At 47.5% G+C, this 22,141-nt stretch overlaps 1 protein-coding gene across 4 annotated transcripts; it reads right to left on the bottom strand.

Moving 5' to 3' along the window:
- Window positions 1-828: 828 nt before the first annotated feature.
- On the bottom strand, window positions 829-16,456 carry SERBP1 (SERPINE1 mRNA binding protein 1). 4 transcript variants are annotated; one of them, XM_059853572.1, is made up of 10 exons: window positions 15,975-16,456; window positions 12,757-12,919; window positions 11,516-11,653; window positions 11,302-11,397; window positions 10,655-10,729; window positions 8,756-8,933; window positions 5,601-5,648; window positions 3,030-3,203; window positions 2,065-2,103; window positions 829-1,256 (listed from the first exon to the last, which is right to left on the bottom strand). In XM_059853572.1, the coding sequence occupies exons 1-10, from the start codon at window positions 16,333-16,335 to the stop codon at window positions 1,200-1,202; spliced, it is 1,329 nt and encodes a 442-aa protein (XP_059709555.1). In that variant the 5' UTR covers window positions 16,336-16,456; the 3' UTR covers window positions 829-1,199. The 4 variants fall into 4 exon arrangements, with proteins under 4 accessions (XP_059709555.1, XP_059709556.1, XP_059709558.1 ...); XM_059853573.1 differs by having other exon boundaries at window positions 11,302-11,373; XM_059853575.1 differs by lacking the exon at window positions 5,601-5,648 and having other exon boundaries at window positions 15,975-16,454.
- Between the last annotated feature and the right edge of the window lie 5,685 nt (window positions 16,457-22,141).

Here is a 22,141-nt window from a genome sequence, read left to right as displayed (position 1 = left end):
AGATCCAACAACTCCCCCAGTCTCAAGGAATCCCAGCTCCAAGGACAGGAATTGCCCCAAACTCCTGGAATCCCAGCTCCAAGGACAGGAATTCCCTCTATTTCAGCGTATCCCAGCTCCAAGGACAGGAATTGCCCCAAACTCCTGGAATCCCAGCTCCAAGGACAGGAATTCCCTCTATTTCAGGGTATCCCAGCTCCAAGGACAGGAGTTACCCCATTCTCATGGAATCCCAGCTCCAAGGACAGGAATTCCCCCAATCTCAGGGTATCCTCTCAAAAAGAAAAAGCAAAGGTAATTAAAAAACTCTTTTTTTTTTTTTGCCAAAAAAGCATCTTGTTCTGTTGAAAGGAAGGGAGAGGAAATAAAGGTCCAGAGGGGGAGTGCAAGGTGGGATACAGGAATTTTAAAAACCTGGTTTTCAGACCAGTTACCCATTGCTGGATCCATACACAGGTATTGAATCATAAACCAATGTGCTTTGACTCTTGATTTCAAGTATCTGCTTTCAATTTTCTAGAAAGATTTTGTGTAAACAAACTACCCAACAGAGATGAAAAAATGACTGGTTTTCCATGTTGGAAGTGAAGCATCAAAACTTTAGTACTCCAGGAGTTGGTTCCACACAGCACTAACAGTCTGCCAAATTAATATTCCACAGATTCCATGGGCTGAGAAAAATCTGCCAAAGAGGAATTAAGGAAACTGAAGTAGTGTGCAATAATTAAAACCTCGTTTGGAGTTTGGTGGTGGGGGGGAAGAGGGAAAGTTTAAAATCCTGACTTTAAATTAAAAAAAAAAAAAAAAGAACACAAATGAAGGGAAAGCTTTGAACTGGTACACACTGTTCACACCTATATTTCAAGTTTGGAAACGCATATTTTCAAGCAGCAATACAAAAAAGTATCCATGAAGAATGCATAATCTCTGAAAAAATTATGAAAACATCCCTGCTACCATTACATTTCTAAATACAAAACTTGACTACCATATTGTTGCTTCTGTGTAGCGAGAGAAGTTCATTTTCAAAACAGATAAAATTCAGTCTTTAGGTGTGAATGGTATGAATGACAGTCTCTTTTTTTTTTTTTTGTTTTGTTTTGTTTTTTTCAATTTCTTAGTTGTTTTAGGATCCTTAAGCATGCAAGCCTCGGAGAGGAAGGCCCGACCAGGGCAGGGTTGGCTTTATGACATCCAGTTTAGGACAGAGCTGGGAAAGCCTCTGGGTCATCTACGTCAGGAGCAGAAGCACTTGACTGAAAGAGAAACATCACACAGTTACTGCCTGGGGCAGAGGTGGCAGCACTTTGGGGCTGGAGAAATCACTACAAAAACAACCCTTTCTTTATTTATTCCAAAAATTACAAAGCCTCTTACACTGTTTTTTTTTTTATCTGGAGAGGAATTGTAGGCAAATTGATGTTTGCACATCATTACTGCATAATTCTCTTTTTAAACAGATCTCAGAATGGTCTGGGTTGGAAGGGACCCCAAAGACCATGGAATTCCAACCTCCTGCCATGGACTGATCTTTCCCTGTGGACCAATCCTTACTGAGGGACACAACTGAAAAGGCCCTTTCTGGAGCACAAATTAAGTTTTCCAAGTTTAATTTTTCCCACTCAGAAACCAGACGTTGTTTAAAGTAATTTTTGTGCCAAATTTTCAGCCCTAAAACTTCATGCATTAGCCAAGGATCTCCTCAGTAGTTTTCTGAAAGGCTCTGCACCACATCTAAAAACCAGAGGAGAAATTAAGCATTTCATACTCTTCACTTGGTCTTTGGAGAAGAATGGGAAGAGCCAAGATAGTGGAACTTCCTGTCATGGTATTAATTTATCAAGAAATATATTTAAAATGAGAGCTGCATCAACACCTGAAGCTGCAGTCTCTGCCTTGTCTAAGACTCCACAGGCCACAAACCAGAATTAAAATGTAACAGCAGGGCTTAAGCTACAGGCTCAGCATCTCCAGTTGCTCAGCACACAGGAGGAGGAACAGCCAGAAAAAGGAGGGAAGTTTTGGTCCCTGATCCCAGGGAATGCTCATGCAGAGCTCACCCACCTGGTTGGGCGTGTGGATCACATCAAACTCCTTGACCAACTGCAAGGAAACAAAAGCAACACAAAGTCAGGTGCAGCAAAGTTTGGAATTACTTTATGGCAGCATTCTTGAAGAGTATTAGTGAAACAACTCAAACCAAACCACCACTGTTTAATTTCAACTCCTTAAAATATTGTGATACTCTTGTCAGGAGAGAGATTCCCAACTAATAAACTAAAATTTGTGAAGTCTGTGTCTGCCAGAAGGGACAAAACCAAGCAAATCTGTGTGAAGAAAACCACAGCACACAGACTGAGCCCATTTTCCAACCAGTAACAATTTGAGTGATGCCTTTAAGGCAAGTAAGTGATCCATAATAAATCAAATCTTCATTGTAGCTACACTGCAGTGCTTCACCTTCACATACTGTCTCCCAAAACACAATCAGTACTTTTTCAGGGTATTCCCCTGGTGCCTTAGCACCAAAGAAGGGAAAAACACTACTGGAGGTTAGAGAAAAACCAGTAAGAACCCTGTTTCCAGCTGGAAAATCCAAATTCCTCAGGTTCAAGATGTGACATGCAGCTGTACAACCAGTCCTTCACCCCCAGCAGGTCACAATGCACACAGAGTGTCCTGGCTGTGGCTGAAAATAACCAGCACTTGTGGTCCTGCTCTGGCACCACCTCAGGCAGCTCATGGTACATTCAGATCTGTCCACACTGGAAAGTCATTCTTCAGGTTTAGACACAAACACAGGCACTCTTTAAAAACCCACCCTCCTTTTTTTTTGTGTTTGGTGACAGCACTGCTCAAACATTCCTCCTTTTGTCCTAACAAGCCGGTTTTAAAGTCAGCTTTGCACAGAAGGGTTTTCACTTGGGTTTAAAACACTGTCTGCTGGCAGAGCATCTCCCCCGGGAAGAAGGAAGATGCCAGCAGGCTGGGGAGCGAGGGGCGGTGTCCCGGGGGTGGGTGGTGCTCACCTTGTCGGTCCTGCCCCCACGGCTGGCCCTGCCCCCGCGGCCCCGGCCGCCCCTGCCCCCTCTGCCGCCGCGCCCGGGGCGGCCCAGGTCTCCAAAGTTGATCTCCAGCTGGGATGTGATGTCGTTGGCGGGCTTGCGGAAGTGGTGATCCATGACCGAGTCCTCAGCGTGAGCCTGCAACCGGCACATCTCCATCAGCCAGGGAACAGCACCAAAATCCCCTCCTGAGCACTGTGCACTGCAGCTGGGCTCTGGCCAGCACAGCCCCTGCTCACACAACCCCGTCACCCACTCCTGCTTTTCCCTCGGGAAACTTGGAATTTCTTAGCAACCAAATATTTTGCCTTTCCAAGATAATTAATGAGCTCACACCATCACCGAGGTTGGAAAAGTCCTCCAGGACTGAGTCCAACCTGTGCCCAATCCCCTCCTTGTCACCAGCCCACATCCAGTCCTTCCCTGGACACCCCCAGGGATGGGCACTCCAAACCTCTCTGGACAGCTCCTTCCACTGCCTGACCTCCCTTTCCATGGAGAAATCCTTCCCAAAATTCCATCAGGGCAACGTGTCCTTATCCCAAACCAGACTGACTATTACCGAGCCAGTACAGAATCTCATGTTGGAGCAACTCCCATTCTGTGTCCTGGTCCCACCAATTCCTTCCATCCTTCTTCCACTCTTGGTCACCCATCCTGATTTTTCTCCCTGAGGATTTACACTTTATTGGTTTTAGCCCTCGATAAATACTGAGAATCCCTCACTGCTCTGCATTCACAGTAACAGCAAAAGAGGCACAAAAAGCTCAAACACAAGGAGCTGAAGGAGTTAAAACACAACCAGTCTCACCAGTGACCCTGGAAAATGTGGATCTGAGCACCTTTGCCAGGATATTCCCTCACTGGTTTGTTCCCAGTGCACTTGGTGGAAACCTGAGCCTGGAGGAGCAAGGGATGCTCCCAGGAGTTACCAACAGCAGCAACCTTGGAAAATTTCAGTTACACACTGAACCCCACCAGGTGTTTCTAAAGCAGTTATTTCTCCTATTTTACACAAATAGTTTTTTCCATGTACAAGCCAGTTTTTGGCATCCAGGATAACACAAAGAATGTAAAAGCCTGCCTATCACAGCTCAACCAAGGTGTTTTGGAAACATCCAACAACAATATCCAACACTTTCCTCCCTCTAAGCCCCCAACTCCTGGCACAGCACTCATCAATTTCCTGGTTTTCCTACACAAATGCCACATGCAGGCTCAAGCTTCCCAATTCCAATTAACTTTTCTGCTGCAGTTACACAATATTTGGACTTTCAAAGGCAACACATTGTGCAATTAAGCCTTGTGATCTTTAATTACCATTTGAGGAGCCTTCACAAGGCTGCCAGGGCATGGAGAGGTCTGGAGCCAAAGCTGCTGCCAGGGATTCCATGGGTCCTTCCCAATATCCCATCTATCCCTGCCACTCCCTCTTGTCCTCTCCCTCCATCCCAATTTGATCCAAAATACCCATTCTTTGCTGCTTTATTTCCAACACATTCCACTGGGATGTACCCCACAGAACAGCTGGTCCCTTCTTCACTCCTGGTTTCATTTTTCCTTCCCCTGGAAATTTCTTTGCCAAACTTAGGAAGTTTGTCTCAACAAAGAAAAGTATTCCACACCTCAGCCTGACATGGCACTACTCAAACCAAACACCAACCCTGTAAAACACTACAGCACCTTAGAGATGCTTCAAATTCCTTTCTTACTATTTAATTTTTTATCTCTGCAGGGTACTGAGATGCTATTTCCAACTACTGGTAGCCATGTGGTAATTCCCTTTCCTGGGATTACTAGAGTGGTGGGATCAGGGATTTGTGCAGTGTTTCTGTGCATTTCCATCCCCTATGCTGTTTTTATTTAAAAACAAATCACTACAGTTTACCAAAAAAGATTTTGATTTTGGTATAACCACTGAACCAACAAATTGCAAACTCCCTATGTAACCTGATGACTCCTTATCCAAAGTAATTAAAGGTCATTTAGAACTCCAACAAAAGACTTGGCACATTCTCCTCAGCCTCTTCTGTCACTGGGGTGATAAGTCAGACATACTGAACAAGTTGCTTATCCTGAAAAACCCTGGGAAACATTAAATTTCCATGTATTGGTGACTCAACAGTGCTCTGATTTAATAACTGATCACTTCCCAAAGGCAGTGCTGCCCTTAAGAGTCTTGGAGAAGACTGTCAAAATTTAAGAACAAACTACCAAGAGAGCCAAAGCAGACAGTGAGAGATGGAAAAAAAGCAGCTACAAAAAAAAAAAAAAAAAAAAAAAAAAAAAAAAAAAAAAGAGAGACTCACAATAGAAGCTCTTATGGTAAGGTTTGAAACCTGCAGGATGAGGAGCAAGGGGACTAAAACCATGCTGGGTGCTGGATGGTGCACAGTGAGACAACAGGCATGGACAGAAAAGCTCCATGTTCAGTAAAATTCTCTCTTTTGGTGAGTTTTTAATATCCAAACGTTCCCTGCTGAAGGGGCTGATGCTCACACCAGGTATCACCAGTGACAGAGAAAGGATCAGTACCTCATTTGAATCCAGCAGACTCCCCTGCATTTCTGTCATCGCCTTTGTCTGGTGACAGTTGTGTGTCCACGCCAAAGTGACAAAAGGAACAAAGGGAGAAAACAAAAGGAAGAAATGAGACTCAACTACATACAGGAACAACAGGTAATCAGGTCACAGGAGCTGCTGGTACAGATGGCACTGAGCACAGGGAGCAGCCCAGGGAGGAGGGAGCAGCTGTGCAAGCAGCCAGAGACAGCACAGGATGGACGTGCCAAGTGTGAAGACAAGAGAAAGCTCAGATGGACACCAAAAAACAGCTCAGGTGGACACCAAAACAAAGCTCAGGTGGATGGACACCAAACAAAAAGCTCAGGTGGATGGACAGCAGAAAGTTGCCCAGGAGCTGCTGGGAGCTGTGGCAGAGACCACCCACACATGCAGGCTGGTCTCCAGCATGGCCACAGTCAGGCACAGAGATGGGAAGAGCTGGGATGTTTGAATCACTGTTCATGGAAATCCTCCTGCAGAGCCTTCAAGAGTCATTGCTCCCAACTTTGAGGAGATGAATCATTCTTTTCCAAAATACATTTCCTAATCTCCCAGTGCAACCTCCTCTAAGGAAGGATTGGATTAGTGAGGAGGTTTGCAGAGACACAGCAGGGACAGTGTTCAGTACTACTGGGTATCAGTTTTTCCAGGAGTCCTGGATTCCATTTTTGGGATGAATTTTAGGATCTGCCCACAATATAACTCGTTCCTGTTTTTCTGTAGGAACTGAAGACTCAAGGCACTAAAGCAGCTGCAGAGAAAAAGAGGAACTCTGCTCTATGGCATAACCCTGTGTCCTGGGAAGAGGCTCCTTGGAGCAGGGCTGCTGATGGCCCTGGATGTCAGATTAAAGCAGCAAGAACCTGAGACAGAACTGAGTCCATTCTATCAGTACCTACACAGTAAAGGGGAACAGGAGGACAGACCTCAGGCAGGGCTGAGCATTTCAGCCCTCAGCCAGGAGGACAAGCAGGAGGAAAAGGACAGCTCCTCCCCAAGACTGAGCAGCATCAGATCCTCTCTTTGTCCCTTCTCCCAGACTTCTGGAGCATCTCCGAAGAGTTCCCAAGCTACAGGAATGCAGGTGCTCATCACAACACCTCAGATTTCTCAGAGATCTACTGGGGCACACAGGGTTTTTCAGCCATAAGAGTAGAGAAGATTTGGGGCTAAAACCAAAATTTACCTATAAACCAAATCACTTCCATACATCACCTCCTTCTTACCAAGAAGAATCAGAGAAACCTTAATTACTTGACTCCTAAGTACATCCAAGAGGACAAAGAGAGGAAACAGCAGGTGATTGGTGGTTTTTTAAAATACGTGGCCTTCTAAAGCTGCTCACAAAGGAGCTGCAGTGGAAGCTTTCCTAACGCCTGTATTATAGAGCTATTCTCCTATAATCCTGAGAGCAAATCCCCACACTGCTTCCCATGGGATCAGGGAACAATGAAGAAGGGAGATGGGGAGACACATCTGCTGGATGGACAATAAAGCAGGCTAAAGGCAGCTCCATTTGAAGGCAGATTTGTTAATACCTCACTTTCATGCTTACGCAGCAAGAGGCTGTTACCTTCTTATGTGATGGTGCTAAAAATATCCAACTTGTTTATTTGAGAAGTTCACCTCTTAAACAGAACAATCTACTAATTATGTCAGGTCTTCCATGGCAGTAATTTGATTATTCACAGTTTTTGTTCAGAGTTTTTGTTATTGTGTTTTGCTTGGTTGTTTTGTTAGGGATTTTGTTTGTTTTTTGAGTTAACTGATTTAGTTTGCAAATGGAAAACACAGTCTGGATCTTCCTAGCCTCTAAATTTCTCACAAGTAGCATCACCTTTACTATCATACATGCTCATACATTAAAAAAAGTGCCCTCAGATGAGTAAATGTCAAATAAATCTCAATCAGAGAGACTGAGGGAATTTGAAGAACTACAGGCTTAGTAAATCTTGGTAAAGTACATAAATACTTCTGTTTAATACATTCTTTCAGCACACAGCAACATGAAATGTAACTCAAATTCCCTTTTCTACCCAAGCCAGAGAAAGCAGCATTTAATGAACACTTCAGTGAACAGCTCAGAGGAGACCCAGCCATGCAATCACTCCAAGAACCAAACTGCCCCACAGAGCAAGGAAACAGCCTGATCTGCCACCAAGTCACTGGGAGCTCAACCAGAGCAGAAATGGAACTTTCACTGGAACACTGAGCAGTGCCCCCACCCTGTACTACATCCCAGCTCCCAGGATAAAAATTGGCAAGGTGTGAAAAAGCAGGAATACATTTTAGGAGAGCAAACAGAGTATTACACACTATGCAGCAGTCACTTCAAAGGACTCAGCACCATCAGTATACAAAGTTGCTGCCACCAATCTCTTAAGTGAGCTACTTAACATATTACAGAGTGCTAAAAACAAAGATTAGAACTAAAGATTAGCACAGCCCTGCATTACAAAACAAGAGCTCTCAGCACTTCCCTCCCTGGTGCATCTCCCCTTTGCCACTCTTGGAACAGAATAATGAACATTATGCAATGCCTGAAATGAGAAACTACAAATTTAAAACAATTCTACAGCAGCTAAGCTGAGTGTCACTGGAGCACATAAATCATTCCAAGTGCCTTCCCAAGAGCTTGTCTGTGTCACAGCACTGAGTGAGGAGACACCCACACCACAAATTTCAGATGCACAGTTGGGTTTAAGGTCTCTGAGGCATGACCAGGCTTCCTTCAAGCTGACATCACTTAGCAAGCACCATGAACCTGTGTGCTGCAGAGCAGATGCTAAATAACACAAGCTGCCTTTTTTAGAAAGCAAACTTGACAACATTCCCCCAAAACTCTCACCAAGAGGCAATTCTTACAAAGCTAAGGCACAGCTCAGCTCATGAACCCAAGCACAGTCAGAATGGCCACTTGTGCTACTGCAGACCTTCAATGCTGCTAAAATAATGTTGCTCAAATGAACAAGAATGAAATTCAAATTTAAAAAAATGCTGTTCCCACTTCCTAAACTTCCAACAGCAGGTCAGCATCTCCCAGAATGGAGCTTCCACTCTAAAAAATGCTCACCAACAGAAAACCTTCACAAGGTGGAGGCTCAGAGTATGGAAAGGCACTTTACCTCCTCACTCTTTGACTTGTGGAGCACAAATCCTTTTTTCCACTGCCCATCAGCTCCCTCGTTTGGTTTGCGGATGTTGAACTCGACTTTTGCACGATCCTTGCTTTGAATGGCTTTCCACTCATCCAGGGTCATCTCCTTGGGGCCTTCTTCCTTAACTTCTTCAACCTCATTCTCTCTGTGGTCAATTCATGCAGAGCATGGTCACAACTAAGGATTTACACTCTGGATACAATCCCAAAATCATTTGCTGGCTGGTACCAGGTTCCAAACTGAACTTTGTCAAGGATTTAGCAGTTAAGGGGTGAAAATATGAACAGTCATTTCCACCTCAGGAAAATTCATCTCCTTTAGAGGGAGTGCCAAAAAAATTACACCCAGCCACCACTGAGCACAGCAAAATGTTAAAATTAAAACTGACCCATGCCATCAAATCTCCACATCACTGTCAGTTTTATTTCCAAATCTGAAAGCCCAACTTCTGGCATGACTTGTTTGGAGCTCCTTCCCCCCTTCTGGAAATACATCTCTCATAAACATTCAAGTCAAGGCAGTGAGAACTCGTTCTCCCCATAGTTTTCAAGCTTTTTAGTATTTTAAAAACCAGAATTTAAGCAGCTTTGGATAATTTGCTTCCTTTGTTGAATCAAAGACAAATATTCAAACAAGTTTTACTTCCAGCTAATTTGAAAAAGTAACTGCACACACATTATTTGTGAGATACAGCACATCTCCCTTGTGCCAAAGGCTATTTTTAAGTAAAACACACAACCACTGTGCTCAATAACAGATCATATTCCAGCTACTGGAAGCCTCTGGTCATTGTTTAGTGTGTTTATGCAACTGAATTTCTGATTTATAGGAAACCAGTGCTGTGTATGTGCAGCAAAAAGATCATGAAAGCCTCAATTTCAAAGGTCTTCATTTGGCAGCCATTAATTTTGAACAAAAATGCCAAAGATTTTATGTCAAAATAACTGTATTTCAACTTTTTCTCACTGTGTAGGAGAGAATGATTTTTGACATGGGATGTAATCAGAATTTGTTTTGTTCAAGCCAAAGTTTGTTTTACTGCAGTAAAACATCCTACAGTTCTGCTGAAACACAGAGCAAAGACCCACATAAAACCAATTAAAAAGTTACCCATGTGGAGATGCTTTTCTGTAGAGAGAAACTTTTCAGTAAGGCAACCAAGCCATGCCAAACACCTTAGGAATCATTAGGAACAAGTACTTCAAAATTCTGTTTGCCATTTTTTGAGTCCTCTACAAAGCCCACTCCTCATTAAATACAACATTAATCACACTAGGCTACGATAAAAATTTATATTGTATTTTTACACCAACTCAGTATCAGTAAGGCTCCTTCTGCTTCTCTGGTTACTCTTTCAGCCATCCAGTGCCTGGCTCCTCCTGTAACAGTGTCCAAGTGGGATGGGAAGAGACCCAGGTAACTTTGAAAACTGCCTGGAGAACGAAAGATACAACTTTTCTCCTACAGCTCAGTCACACAGTCTCCAAGGCTGCTCTGGAAAATTAAGTTTAAAAAGTTGCCTTCCATCGGCATTTCTGTCCCATTTGCTTGGTGCTGCTACCCAGTCTGAGCACAGGCGCTTTTGGGTTGGGAATTTGGAGGTGCAATCCCAAAACCCAAAGTGTATTAGAAATGATTATTGATCAATAAATAAATCTGAAAGAGCCTGCAGGACACCAAGGAATGGTTTAAAGGCAACAATTTCCAGACACGAGCTTTTTAAGGAGAGTCATTCAGCAGTACTGTGGATGATCTACTAATAATCTGAGTTTGGCCAAACAGATGTGGGAATAAATAGCAGAGGTTAAAGGGAATGGAACAGCACCTCTGAAGCAACCCAGGAGCACAGAGAGGAGTGCTACTCACTTGTTTTCAGAATCAGCAGGCGGATGCTCCTCTCCCTCTGGCGTTTCCTCAGTTACAGCTGACTGATCCAATTCACTGCAATTACATAATGGTGGGAGTTGGGGCTTTTTTACAACTTCATCCCTCTTTAAGGCTATGTAAGATTAACAATAAAGATCTACTGTGGATTTACTGTTTCAGTAAGGATTGGTGCTCTCTGTGCCTTTTAAACTCTATGCTTTTCACTTAACTAATGGTTTTCCCCAATGCTTCCTACTACCCCCCTCCTGAAAGGCTCCCACTGTCCCTTCCCACACAAAATGGATTTGGGCATTAAAAATAGACCTCAATGGGACAGCTGAATTTTTGTAATACAAAATGCATGCTTATCCTGATCAAAATTTACTAAAAGTAGAACAGTTTCATTTTAACCAAGAATTGTTACCAAACCAGCACAAGACCTCCCAAACTTCCCCAAAACTCTGGTTGAATAGTGAAGCTATTCTTGTGCTACAAGAAATCGCTGGGGTTTTAAACTCTGATCTCCATGGTTTTTGCCACGCTTCTGCAAAGGCAAAAACGCAGCTAAATCTGGGTGTTCTGCAAGCCATAATTAGGGCTGATTAACATAGTGCTAATGGCTTTCTGAGCAGTGACAGGATACTAACGTTAGTTCGTCTTTGACGGTTCCCCAGTTGTGTGATCCGCTGCCACCGCGCTTGTCCTCGTGCTTTAGGCCGCTGAAATGTGAATGTGAAACAGAACTAACAAAACTGAGTTAACATTATAGTGTCCAGACACAGAAATTCAAAAGATCAATTTTAAACGAGGGGCAGGGTGGTAAAGGAGAGCCCCGAGGGACAGGAAAAGGCAAAGACTCACGATCTATCGCTGCCACTGTGTCTGTCAAATTCCCGTTTGCCACGAGAGTCAAAGCCATCTCCTCGGCCCATCCCGCGCCCGCGGCCGCGGCCCCGGCCCAGGCCTCCACGTCCACGCATGGGTCGGTCCAGGATGGGTCTGCCATGGAACAGCCACAGGTCAGGGATCCACTCCAAAAACACACAGCATTTCATGCTCTTGTCCCTCTTTGAGGATTTTATTTACTTGGTTTTGCTTTGATAATTACTGTTTGTAAGCTGGGTCAAGTGATGTGCCTCCAAAAATGCACATCGTGCTTCATGGCTCTCTTCATCCCTGAGAATTTTATTTACTTGTTTTTCCTTTGATAAGGAAGGAGCTGGAATCAGGCTCTAATTTCAGAAAAGTCACTCCCTCATCCCTGGAAGTGTCCCAGGCCAGGCTGGAAGGGCGTGGAGTGACCTGGGATAGTGGAAGGGGTCCCTGCCCATGGTATGGGCTGGAACCAGATCACCTTTAAGGTCCCTTCCAACCCAAACCATTCTGTGGTTCCATGATTTTAGAATCTGGAAACAAATACTCAGGACTGTTGTTAGTTTGTGTCTCCTGGCATTAATTCCAAAATTTAATCTTTGTATTCTGTTACATAATTAACTGATGCTAAAACTTCAACTAAACTTGCTTTTATCCAACTTACTTTTAAAAGGATTTTAACTTTGGCAACTGAAACATTAATATTTGAACATTACTCAAATTCTGGCTGCCTCACAACACTCAAGACAGTTTAAATTTCATCTAAGATGAAATGGCTTCACCACTTCCAGGTCTAAGATGGCTTCACCACTTCCAGGTCTAAATCCGTTGCAGCCAGGGTGCAAACACCTACATGGACAAACTTTTGCTGCCTTTAATTCAGCTGTGCAAATTAAAGCCACAGCTGTAACAGCAAACAAATCTCATCCTGCAGGAAAGAGCTATGTTTGGGCTCCCTTCCTGAGCTATCTGCTATAGATGCAGAGAAATACGGTGAATATCTTGATTTAAACCATAATTCAGTTGCACCTATGAACCTGCTCACGCACATCACTCCCAGCCTGTAACTTAGGTTTGCAAGCAAAACTATGGAAAAGTGAAGTGTTATCGCTTGCATGACAGGAATTCAATCTTGATTCAATCAGCTTTTTTACCTGAGCAGCAGAAGGCAGGACAGCCTTGCCTGTCAAAGCTAGGAAAGCTGTTTCTCAGCAAGACAAAACTCTTACTTATCCACGGAGAACTCTCCTCCCTCGCCCTTCTCCTCGGCGGGTTTCTCGAAGCGGCGCTCGCGGGGAGGTCGTCGCTCGGGTCTCCTGTCGATGGGTTTGCCTTCGCCCTGCTGCTGCTGCTGCTGCTGCTGATCAGGCCTCCTGCCAATCCTCCTTATCCCTGAAACATCAGGCCAGACACATCAACGGAATGTGCAGTGCTCCAGGACAGATACCAACCCACCCGGCAAACAAGCAGGAAGAAAAGTTTTATTGCTGCATAAACTGAGCAGCCCCACTTCCACCTGACTCTTCTTAGTCCCTTTTTTACCCAGCATTTCAAATTTGGTTTGACTGAGAACCAAGTAATCCCCCCTGCTGAAATGACAGGGTCAACTTTCAAGCAAAAACCAAGGTAAGCAAGATTTTATTACTAATTTTTTCAATGAAAGGTGCTTTTCAGGTAAAACAACTGGGTTTCATTTGAAGAACACCCTAATGAAGTGAGCATCACCTCACTGGCCCTAAGACAGTCAATCCTGTGCTCCCTAGGACAGTCACTCCTGTGCTGTTCTAACAGCTGGACCCCATGATCTTGGTGTCTTCCAACCTAAATGATCCTCTGATTCTGTTCTTGGAAACTCTTCTGAGCAGCAGTGCCACCACCTGTACTGAGAGGTGTCACCTGCAGGTGCTGGTCAGTGACTAACTGGGCTCCTCACCCACATGGATCCTCCCGGTCCAACATTCCCTGACAAAGATTCTCCTTCTGGTGCACTTCTCAAAATAGCCTAAGAATCCAGTGCCACTGAGCTGCCCAGCCTTCTTCCTCCCTGCCTAGGCCTCCTGAAAGGGTTTTTATTGCAAATAAAAACCTCCCGTGGGCATTCTCTTCTCTACCAAGCCCTCTCAAAGATCTAACACAGTTTTCTTTTCCACTCATGTGAAAGGCCTTGTTTACTCTTCTTTAAAAGATGAGGACAAACACAATTCTTACACCATTTTCTTGTCAAAACACTGGCTCCAAAATTAACAAATCACCTTTTAAATTCAAAGCTGATTTTTAATTATTTTTTAAAGAACCGGGTTCCTGCCTAGCAAGCAATGTCAAATTTGGGTGGGGCTACAGAAGTTGCAGTTGTAATGATATCCAAGCCAACACACCCAGATGAACAATGTCTCCCTCACCTTCCAAGCTGTGTTTAACATGAAGTTTGCATGGCACACAGAGCACCCGAAGCATTCCCGACTCCCTGAGGAAACAAGGGGTTAAACCCAGCAGCCTGCACTGGGAGAAGGGCTCTCCAGTGGGGACAGGCATTCCCTGTGAGCAGGAGAAGCAGGGAGAGGAGCAGGCATGCTGCAGAACTGGAATGGAACAGCCATGGCTTTTGAATTTCGAGTTCAACGCCCTGCACTCAGAAAAACCTGGTTCCTGCTGAAGCCTTACCCAAAATACGAGTTATTTCTCAGCATCACCAAGCTTTGAACTGCTAATTCAGCAGGCAAATCACTTGCAGTCTTATGGAGTAGTGGAATAGCTTAAAATACATTCACACAGGAAACAAGCCCTGGCATCGAGCACCTTTATGATGCCAAAACTGCAAAAACAGCCACACACAAAAATAGACATTTTCAAACTGGAAATTGACTTTGTGTACCACACTGCTACAACAGCAGCCTCGACTTTCTCTGTTTCACTACCACAACAAACCACGAAAATAGTTATTTTTCACGCTGCTCTTTGAAAACAAGCTGTGAAAATCAGAAGGCGAAGAGGGGCTGCCCAAAGCCCTCCTGTGGTGCCAAAGACTCTGCCGTGTCCCTCGTGGGGCAATCCTGCACCTCACTAAGGCTTCCAGAGGACACTGGTTTGGTGAACTGGGACTCCCGACAAACCACTGCATCCCTCACACAGAAAACACCCCTAACGTTACTGAGCACGAGATCCTCAAGCAAAGAGTATTTCTAACATTGCTCCTAAATTTGTCTTCTCACAAGGTGCTTTCGAATAACATTTGCAACACCCACTTTCCAAAACAAATAACATACTAAAATTATTTCTTTCTTTAACAGCGTAAACCAGTGGAGAATCAGAACCACTTTGTAACATAAATGCAGAAGCATTAAGATGCTCTCACGTAGCACCGCGCTCTGTGAAAAGCTCGTTGAAATTGCAGTTAACCTGTTATTCCCTTGCTCCCACGTCATCTGCTGTCACCACACTCTGATGGGTTTTTTTCCAAGGATTCCTTTGAACCCGAGCTGTGACCCACCTGCCGAGCGCTGAAGTTTGGGCGCGGTGGAGCTGCTGCCCGCACGGGACGGACGCCATGTGCCCACATCCCTCCCTATCCATGTGGGGCCCGGCCTCCTAATTCCCAAAGCATGTTCTTCAGTCTGTTTGTGCTTTAATTTCTTTTCTCCCAAGTTTTTCATGTAAGATGTCGTGAAAATTTAGAGAAACTAAGAATTCATGCAAGCGATTATTTAAATATATAAGAAAACAAGAAGATGGCTATCAACGCTGTTCCCATAGAAAATGACCCAAACGGACCTTGGAAAGCCCAGGAACTTCCAGATATCCTCTAAAATACATCGGAGCCCCTGAAACACGAGTCAAGTTCAGGACACAAGGCTGGACGGGGCTTGGAGCACCCTGGCCCAGTGGAAGGTGTCCCTGTCCATGGCAGGGGGTGAAAGAGAAGGGCCTTTCCAACCCGAACCACTGCAAGACTCCACGTGCCGGTTTAGATGGGATATCGGAAAGAAATTGTTCCCTGGGAGGGTGGGGAGGCCCTGAGCAGCTGTGGCTTCCCCTGAATCCCTGGAAGCGTCCAAGGCCAGGCTGGACGCGGCTTGGAGCAGCCTGGGTCAGAGGAAGGTGCCCTGTAGCCGGGATGGAACGGGATGGCCTTTCACATCCCTTCCAACACGAGCCACTCCACGATTCCCTTCGCTGCTGGCTTTTCCCATTTCGCGCTACTCCTCTCCCTCCCGCCGGCACCGAAGCGGCTCCGGCCGCCCCGCACGCCCGACTCCATTTTGCGCGGGCCGAGCCGCGGGACACGTGGGGCCGGGCGAACCCGGCGCCGCCGCCGCCGGCCCCGCGGGCGCCCCGGGCGGGCTCCCCGGGCGGGCTCCGCCATGCGCGGCCCCACGTGCGGCTCGGCCCTGCCGGGCCCCCTCTGTGCGGCCCCGGCCGACCCTCCCCGCCGACCCCCCGGCCCGCTCACCCTCCTTCCGCAGTGGCGCTCCGGGCTGGCCCCCGCCATCCTCCCGACGGTCCCCGCCGGCGAAGGGCGGCAGCGGGTTCTTGCGCTCCTTCTGCGACTCCCTGCGCAGCTGCTTGGCCGCGCTGCCCGCGCCGCCGCCCGCCTGGCCTGCTCCGCCGGCCCCGCCCGAGGAGCCGCTCTGGGCGCCCGCCGGGCCACGGGCCCCGCCGCCCGCTTGGCTCCCGCCGCCGCCGCCGCCGCTCTCCTTCCTCCGGCTCTCCGCCGCGCGCAGCACCTCGAAGGGGTCGGACTCGTCATCGAAGAGCTGATCGAAGCGGTTGGTGACGACGCACCCGAAGCCCTCCTGCAGGTGTCCGGGCATGATGGGCCCCCGTCGGCGGGATCCTGCGCGGATGCTACCGGGCCCCCCGCGCCCTGCTCGCTGCCGCACAAGATGGCGGGCCTTGAGGAGACGCGCTTCTCTTCCGGCGCGGCCACATCCGGGCACCCCCACGGGGCGGGCGCTGCAGCGCCGCCAGCGGCTGCGCCTCGAACTGCGCGCGCATTGTGTGAGGCGGGCGCGGGGTTTCCCGCCGTGGGCTCTACCATCGCCGACAGCGGGGGGAAATGGGTCGACGGGGGAGGCGGGGGGGGGACGCGGGGCGGGGCGGAGCCCCGCACCGCGCCCCCCCCGCCTCCCCCGTCGACCCCCGCTCTTCGCCCCCCGATGGTACCTCCCGCGTGTGGGCTCCCTCAGAAATAAAATCTAAATAAAGCGGAATTAAGAAATTTGGCGTTATTAACTGATAAAAGTTGATTTCCAGGCCTTGATCTGAAAGTTATGACAAGATTTCCCGCTTTCGTGGGCATTTCTGGTCGTCTAATTAGCGGACAGGGGTAGCAGGTAGTGTGAAGTGACGGTGGTAGATGTTGGCGGTATTAATACATATTAACATATTATTAATATAGCAATATACAGTATAAATAAATACCGTATAACAATACCTTCTACATATAACAATATGTTATGTCTAGTATATTATAATATCTATGGTAATGTATAATATGTAATAACAATGCATCATGCATAATACATAACATGCAATGCACATTTAATGTTAATATTAACATAATAAATGATGTTTATTAATAGTAAGATATTGATGTAATTATACATCAGCATACCGCTATTACAATATTGATATATTATAATATATATATACTAATATCTGATTATAACCAAAAGGCATTATATCAAGAGATAGATATAAAACATAATATATATAAAAAACATAATAAACAGGCACAGATTTGACATGTCCTTCAAAACAGGATTTGATTGCTTGCAGCTTATGTCTCTAAGTCATCAGAACATTTTGGCACCTGACATAAAATAAACTTTGTGCCTCACCAAGGATGTTATTTCCAATATTTGCTTTGCCTGCTCCAAGAAGCTTGAAATAATTGCTTTAAAAATTAATTTAATTGCATTTGTTCAGTTCTTGAATGTGTATTGCTCATAAATTCAAGACTCGACACCAACTGGTTTGGAAAACTCCAAAGTTTAGTTTCTTAAAATTGGCGTTTGGAAAATGCCAAAGCTTGGGGTTTTTAGTTTAGTTTCTTCAAATAAATGAAAAAAATTTTCGTTTCATGGATTGTTCTTCATTCTATATTGTATATTATATTTCCCTGCAGTCTCACAGCTCCCCATGCTCACTTTTGGGGAGGTTTTTGAGGAAACCCTTCCTACGGTGACTCTGAGGGGGACTGCAGCAGCTCCCCCCTGCCTGGGATATGAATAATCACCATAAATTACACCCTAAGGACGGAGCACGTTCTTTCAGAGCCTTTTAAGGATGAATCAGAGGGCACCAAGCAGCACCTCATGCAAAGGACATTCCCAGGAAAAGCCTGGGTGCCCCGTCACACCGCGGCACCACCGGCACGTTTTAGGGACAAAACAACAATTCCCGCTCGGATCCCTGACGTGCTCATGCCAGATGGCACCGGCAGCTTTATGGGAGGGGATTTGCTCAGGAAATGGGCTCCGAGGGCTGGGATTTGCAGCTCCAAGGGGAGGCAGAGCATCTGCCTTTTGTTGCTTTCCAAGGGGCTCTGCAGTCCGGCTCCCCTGTGCTGCTGACGTTCGCTCAGCACCCCACAATTTTCCAATGGTAAAAGGTTTGGATTAAACACACGCCAAACACGGGACACAGGGAATGGCTTCCCACTGCCAGGTGGGATATCGGGGAGGAATTCCTTACTTTTCAGGGAGGTGAGGCCCTGGCACAGGGTGCCCAGAGCAGCTGTGGCTGCCCCTGGATCCCTGGAATGTCCAAGGTTGGAGCAGCCTGGGACAGTGGAAGGTGTCCCTGCCCATGGCAGGGGGTAGAACCAGGCAGTCTGTAAGGTCCTTCCAGCCCAAACCATTCCATTCTCTGATGAAAACAGACTGGAAGTATTTAATACACAGAGGGAGAGTGATCACCACGTGAGCACAACCAGCAGAGGTGTGCATTCCATGCAGCAGGAAGCAGGAATTGCAGCCTGCAGGAAGCTCCAGCTCCACTCTGGAGTGGAACACGCTGTGCTTGCACGCTGCTGCTTGCATGAAAACAGCCCCTCAATCAGCCACATGGGTCAAAAGTCCAAAAGGCAACATTTTCCATGAGTATAATTCACAGTTTTCACACACTTCCAGCCTCAAGACAACATTGTCATTCCTAACATTAAAAAAGGTGTTTAAAACATTTAAACTAAAAGGAATCCTTTACAAGGGAAGATCCTAGTGCTGCACCCACACAAGAGTCATTGCTCATGTGAAGGACCAGGGCAGGACAGAAGTCACCTGTGTTTAGGCCTGATTTGAAAATCAGCTCATTAACTGGCACCTTGAAATGGATGAGTTTTCCCCTGCAGACAGGCAGAGCCTTCAGGAATCCCAGCCCACACTGGATCAGGACACAGATCCCACTGCAGCCAGCCAAGGGAAGGATGGGTGGCAAGGTCTGCACTCAGACAGTGAGGGAGTGATTAAAAACCACCCAGAGATCCTCCAGGAGCTGCCACCAAAGGCTGGTCTGGCTTCCTCCTGCACGCCAGACATGTGTGTTCCCCTCTCCCAGCGAGCAAACTGGCGTTCCCAGTGGCCAGAGGAGCAGATTCCCAGGGCTATTTCTGGCTGGGACAGGCAGGGCTGTCCCACCTAAGGAGCTGCTCCCGAGCTGCTGCCCAAAAGAGGCCCGGAGAGCCTTGGGACACTCCACGCTCCTCTGCTATTCCCAAGCTTTGCCAGCAGCTGTCAGCTGCCTGCTTAATAAGCAGGAATAGGAAATGCAGCAAGTTCACAGTAGGGGGAAAAGTGTCCAGCCGGGTCCTTGACCCATTCCAAATCCATGGTTTTCCTAATTTTGGACTTTATGAATCTGGTTTGTGGGGTTTTCAGTTATTTCATTGTCACCATAGGCTGACCTAATAATTTCTGGACAAGGAAAATGTTGCTTGGAGGTTTTTTTGTCAGGAATCTTCCCTTAGGTTGGACCCGATGATCTTGGATGTCTTTTCTGACTTTAATGGTTCTGTGATTCTGGGCCACGGGAAATACAGGGATTGCTTCCAAATAAAGTCAACTATGGCCATGACTTCTGAGTGTGAAAAAATTCACATACATCACAGAGAAATGTGGCAGCTTCTCAGCTTGCATCCACACACGGATCCCTTCCGAGAAGAGCTCCCAGAATTAACCAGCACTGCCCAGCTGGACAGCAGGAACAAGCAGGAGAAGGCAGAGCTCACGAGGAGATCCACGATCTGCAACGCACATCTTTATCCTCCCACATATTCTGCTCATTTCAGCACATCACGGGTTCTTCTTTTTTTTTTTTTTAATATGGCAGAAAACGCAGCAGTTTCATTACGAGGAGGGCTGCAAACATGTGAATAACAGCAGAATTTCTGCCCTGAGTACGTGCAGTGAAAAACGCCCTCCCACAGCATTGCTCTGTGCTTTAAAATGTGCACAGACAAGCGAAGCAAATCATGCAGACACAGAACTTGGCTTGTAAATTAAGGCAGACTAATTGAGCTCTGCCTGAACTTTCTTCCCCCGAATCCTAAACAACCTGCCGAGCAAGTGTTCTTCCTTGGAGCAGTCAAGGTAAGAGGTATTTTTAGTTTGGAAAAGCAGCACTGGAGCCGTACAAAGCAGAAGGTCGGGTACACCAAACACTCCTTCTGTCGCTGCTATTTCTGTGAGCTGGGCTGATTCCTGTGAGCTGTGCTCCAGCCACCCCTTCCCTGGCTCCCAAAGCTGTGGAATGCTGCTGCCAGGAGGGGCTGGGGGATGGAATCATGGAACCACAGCAAGGGTTGGGTTGGAAAGACCTAAAAGCTCATTCCATTCCACCCCCTGCCGTGGGCAAGGACACCTTCCACGAGACCACAATGCTCCAACCTGGCCTTGAACGCTTCCAGGGATGGGCACACGGGAGCCTCCTTGGCTGCAGTGGTCAAACACCTCCTTTGGAAGCCGCCCTGGAGGAGAGAGGCTTTGCCTTCCTAATCTGAAAATATGGAGAAGAGGAGAAAATTATGTTTCCCCTCCCAGGAAGCTCAAGAGAGCTCTGGCACATGGGGATCATAGTGCTATGGGACCGAGGGGAGTCTCCAAACCCAGCACCCATCATTGCTGGGCTCTGCTCCTGCTGGGCACCAAGCCCTCCTGCCCGAGCCCCTCTGGCTGCCACCCCCAGCACCCCCAGCAGCTCTTCCCAGGGTCATTACTGGGGGAAATCAGGGGGAAAATTATGAGATATCTCCATGAAACCAAGGGCCGAGAGCAGCAGTGCCGAGAGGACTGGGACGTGCCCAGCTGGAACCTGCTGGGCAGGCTGGTGGCTGTCTGAGCAGAATCTGCTCCTTCCTGCCAGCTCCAGCTGCCTCTGGAGCTCACCCTTCAACAACCCCATTTAGCCTGTTCGTAAATCTAAAAAAAAATAAAGATTGACTGAAAACTACCGTGCATTAAGTAAGTGACTCCACCGCTGAGCGCTGCTGTGCCAAACACACTAAAACTCCAATACAAGCTAGAGTCCAAAGCAACAAAATAGTATGCCACTATCAATACTGCCAATACATTTTTCTCCATTCCTCTAGCAGCAAAACACAAGCCTCAGTTTGCCTTCACCTAAAGAAGAGCACAGTACACCTAAAACTGACTGCCCAGAGCTAAAAGCACAATCCTACCATCTGCCATAGACTGATCCAAAATGCACTAAAAAAAGCTAAGGCTCCAAATCATCTACAATATCCTAATTACATCATTGTGTAGAAAAAGAAAAAACAACAGCAAAAGCATTTAAGAAAAAACACTCGGGTAGCACCAGCCGCTGTGCCGCTGCCCCAGCTCGGTGCCCGCTGCCACCTCCCACGCTGGCACTGCCACACGGCCACGGGAATGGCTGGAGCAGGGCCCACTCTGCCTGGCAGAAGCCAAGCTGCGATGCTTTTCCCCCCGTGCCACTTTATTTCAGGCTGGCTGTGCTGGTGTCGCAGCCTGTGGGCGGCGGGAAGGGGAACGCGTTAAACCGCGGAGCGTGGGGGGCCCGGGCCGGTGTTCTGTGTGCGTGGGGAGCTGTGCTTCCCCCACTCCTGCCCCTCCTCGGCAGCTCAGCCTCCTGCTGACCCCCAGCCACAGCCACCGGCCTTGGTGCTGCGGGAATCGGGTCCCTGAGAGGGGTACGGGGGTGCCGGCGCCCACCGGGACTCTCTGGCTCGTGGGATGTGCACAGGAGCTCCAGGACCCGCAAGAGCCATCTTGCAGCGGGCTGACTCACTGCCCTGTGTCCTGAACAGCCAGCCAGCCCAAATCCGGGCTGCCACTGTCCCTGCGGCACTGAAAACCCCCGGGCCACAAGTGTCAACGTGCCCCACGGTGGCACTGCCACCGAGACCATCCAGGAGACCCTCACCCAGTCACGGTCCCCTGGGGAAAGGATGGAGGGCATGGAGCTGCGCTCAGCCCTGCTCCGAGCGCTGCCAGCCCCGAGCCCAGCTCGTTCTCTGCCTGCTGCAAACCAGCCCGTCCTGTTCGTGCAGCCGGCTCGGAGCGGCACGGCCGCGGGGCGTGGAGCAAGGCCAGGGAGCTGGGCAGGGCTGCTGAGCCGGCAGCTCCGCCGGAGCCGCGG

Source organism: Haemorhous mexicanus, chromosome 9, assembly GCF_027477595.1.
Source record: "Haemorhous mexicanus isolate bHaeMex1 chromosome 9, bHaeMex1.pri, whole genome shotgun sequence".
Taxonomy (NCBI): Eukaryota; Metazoa; Chordata; class Aves; order Passeriformes; family Fringillidae; genus Haemorhous; species Haemorhous mexicanus.
Note: the sequence above shows the minus strand (reverse complement) of the source record. Positions and strands in the feature narration are given on the sequence as shown.

What these genes read in the sequence shown, in the direction of transcription:
- SERBP1 (XM_059853572.1), bottom strand. Translation starts at nt 16,335, where the DNA reads ATGCCCGGACACCTGCAGGAGGGCTTCGGGTGCGTCGTCACCAACCGC. An exon ending in ACCGTCAAAGACGAACTAAC is followed by an intron (nt 10,730 to 11,301) that starts GTTAGTATCCTG and finishes ATGTAATTGCAG; the next exon opens with TGAATTGGATCAGTCAGCTG. An exon ending in CCTGCTGATTCTGAAAACAA is followed by an intron (nt 8,934 to 10,654) that starts GTGAGTAGCACT and finishes AATTGACCACAG; the next exon opens with AGAGAATGAGGTTGAAGAAG.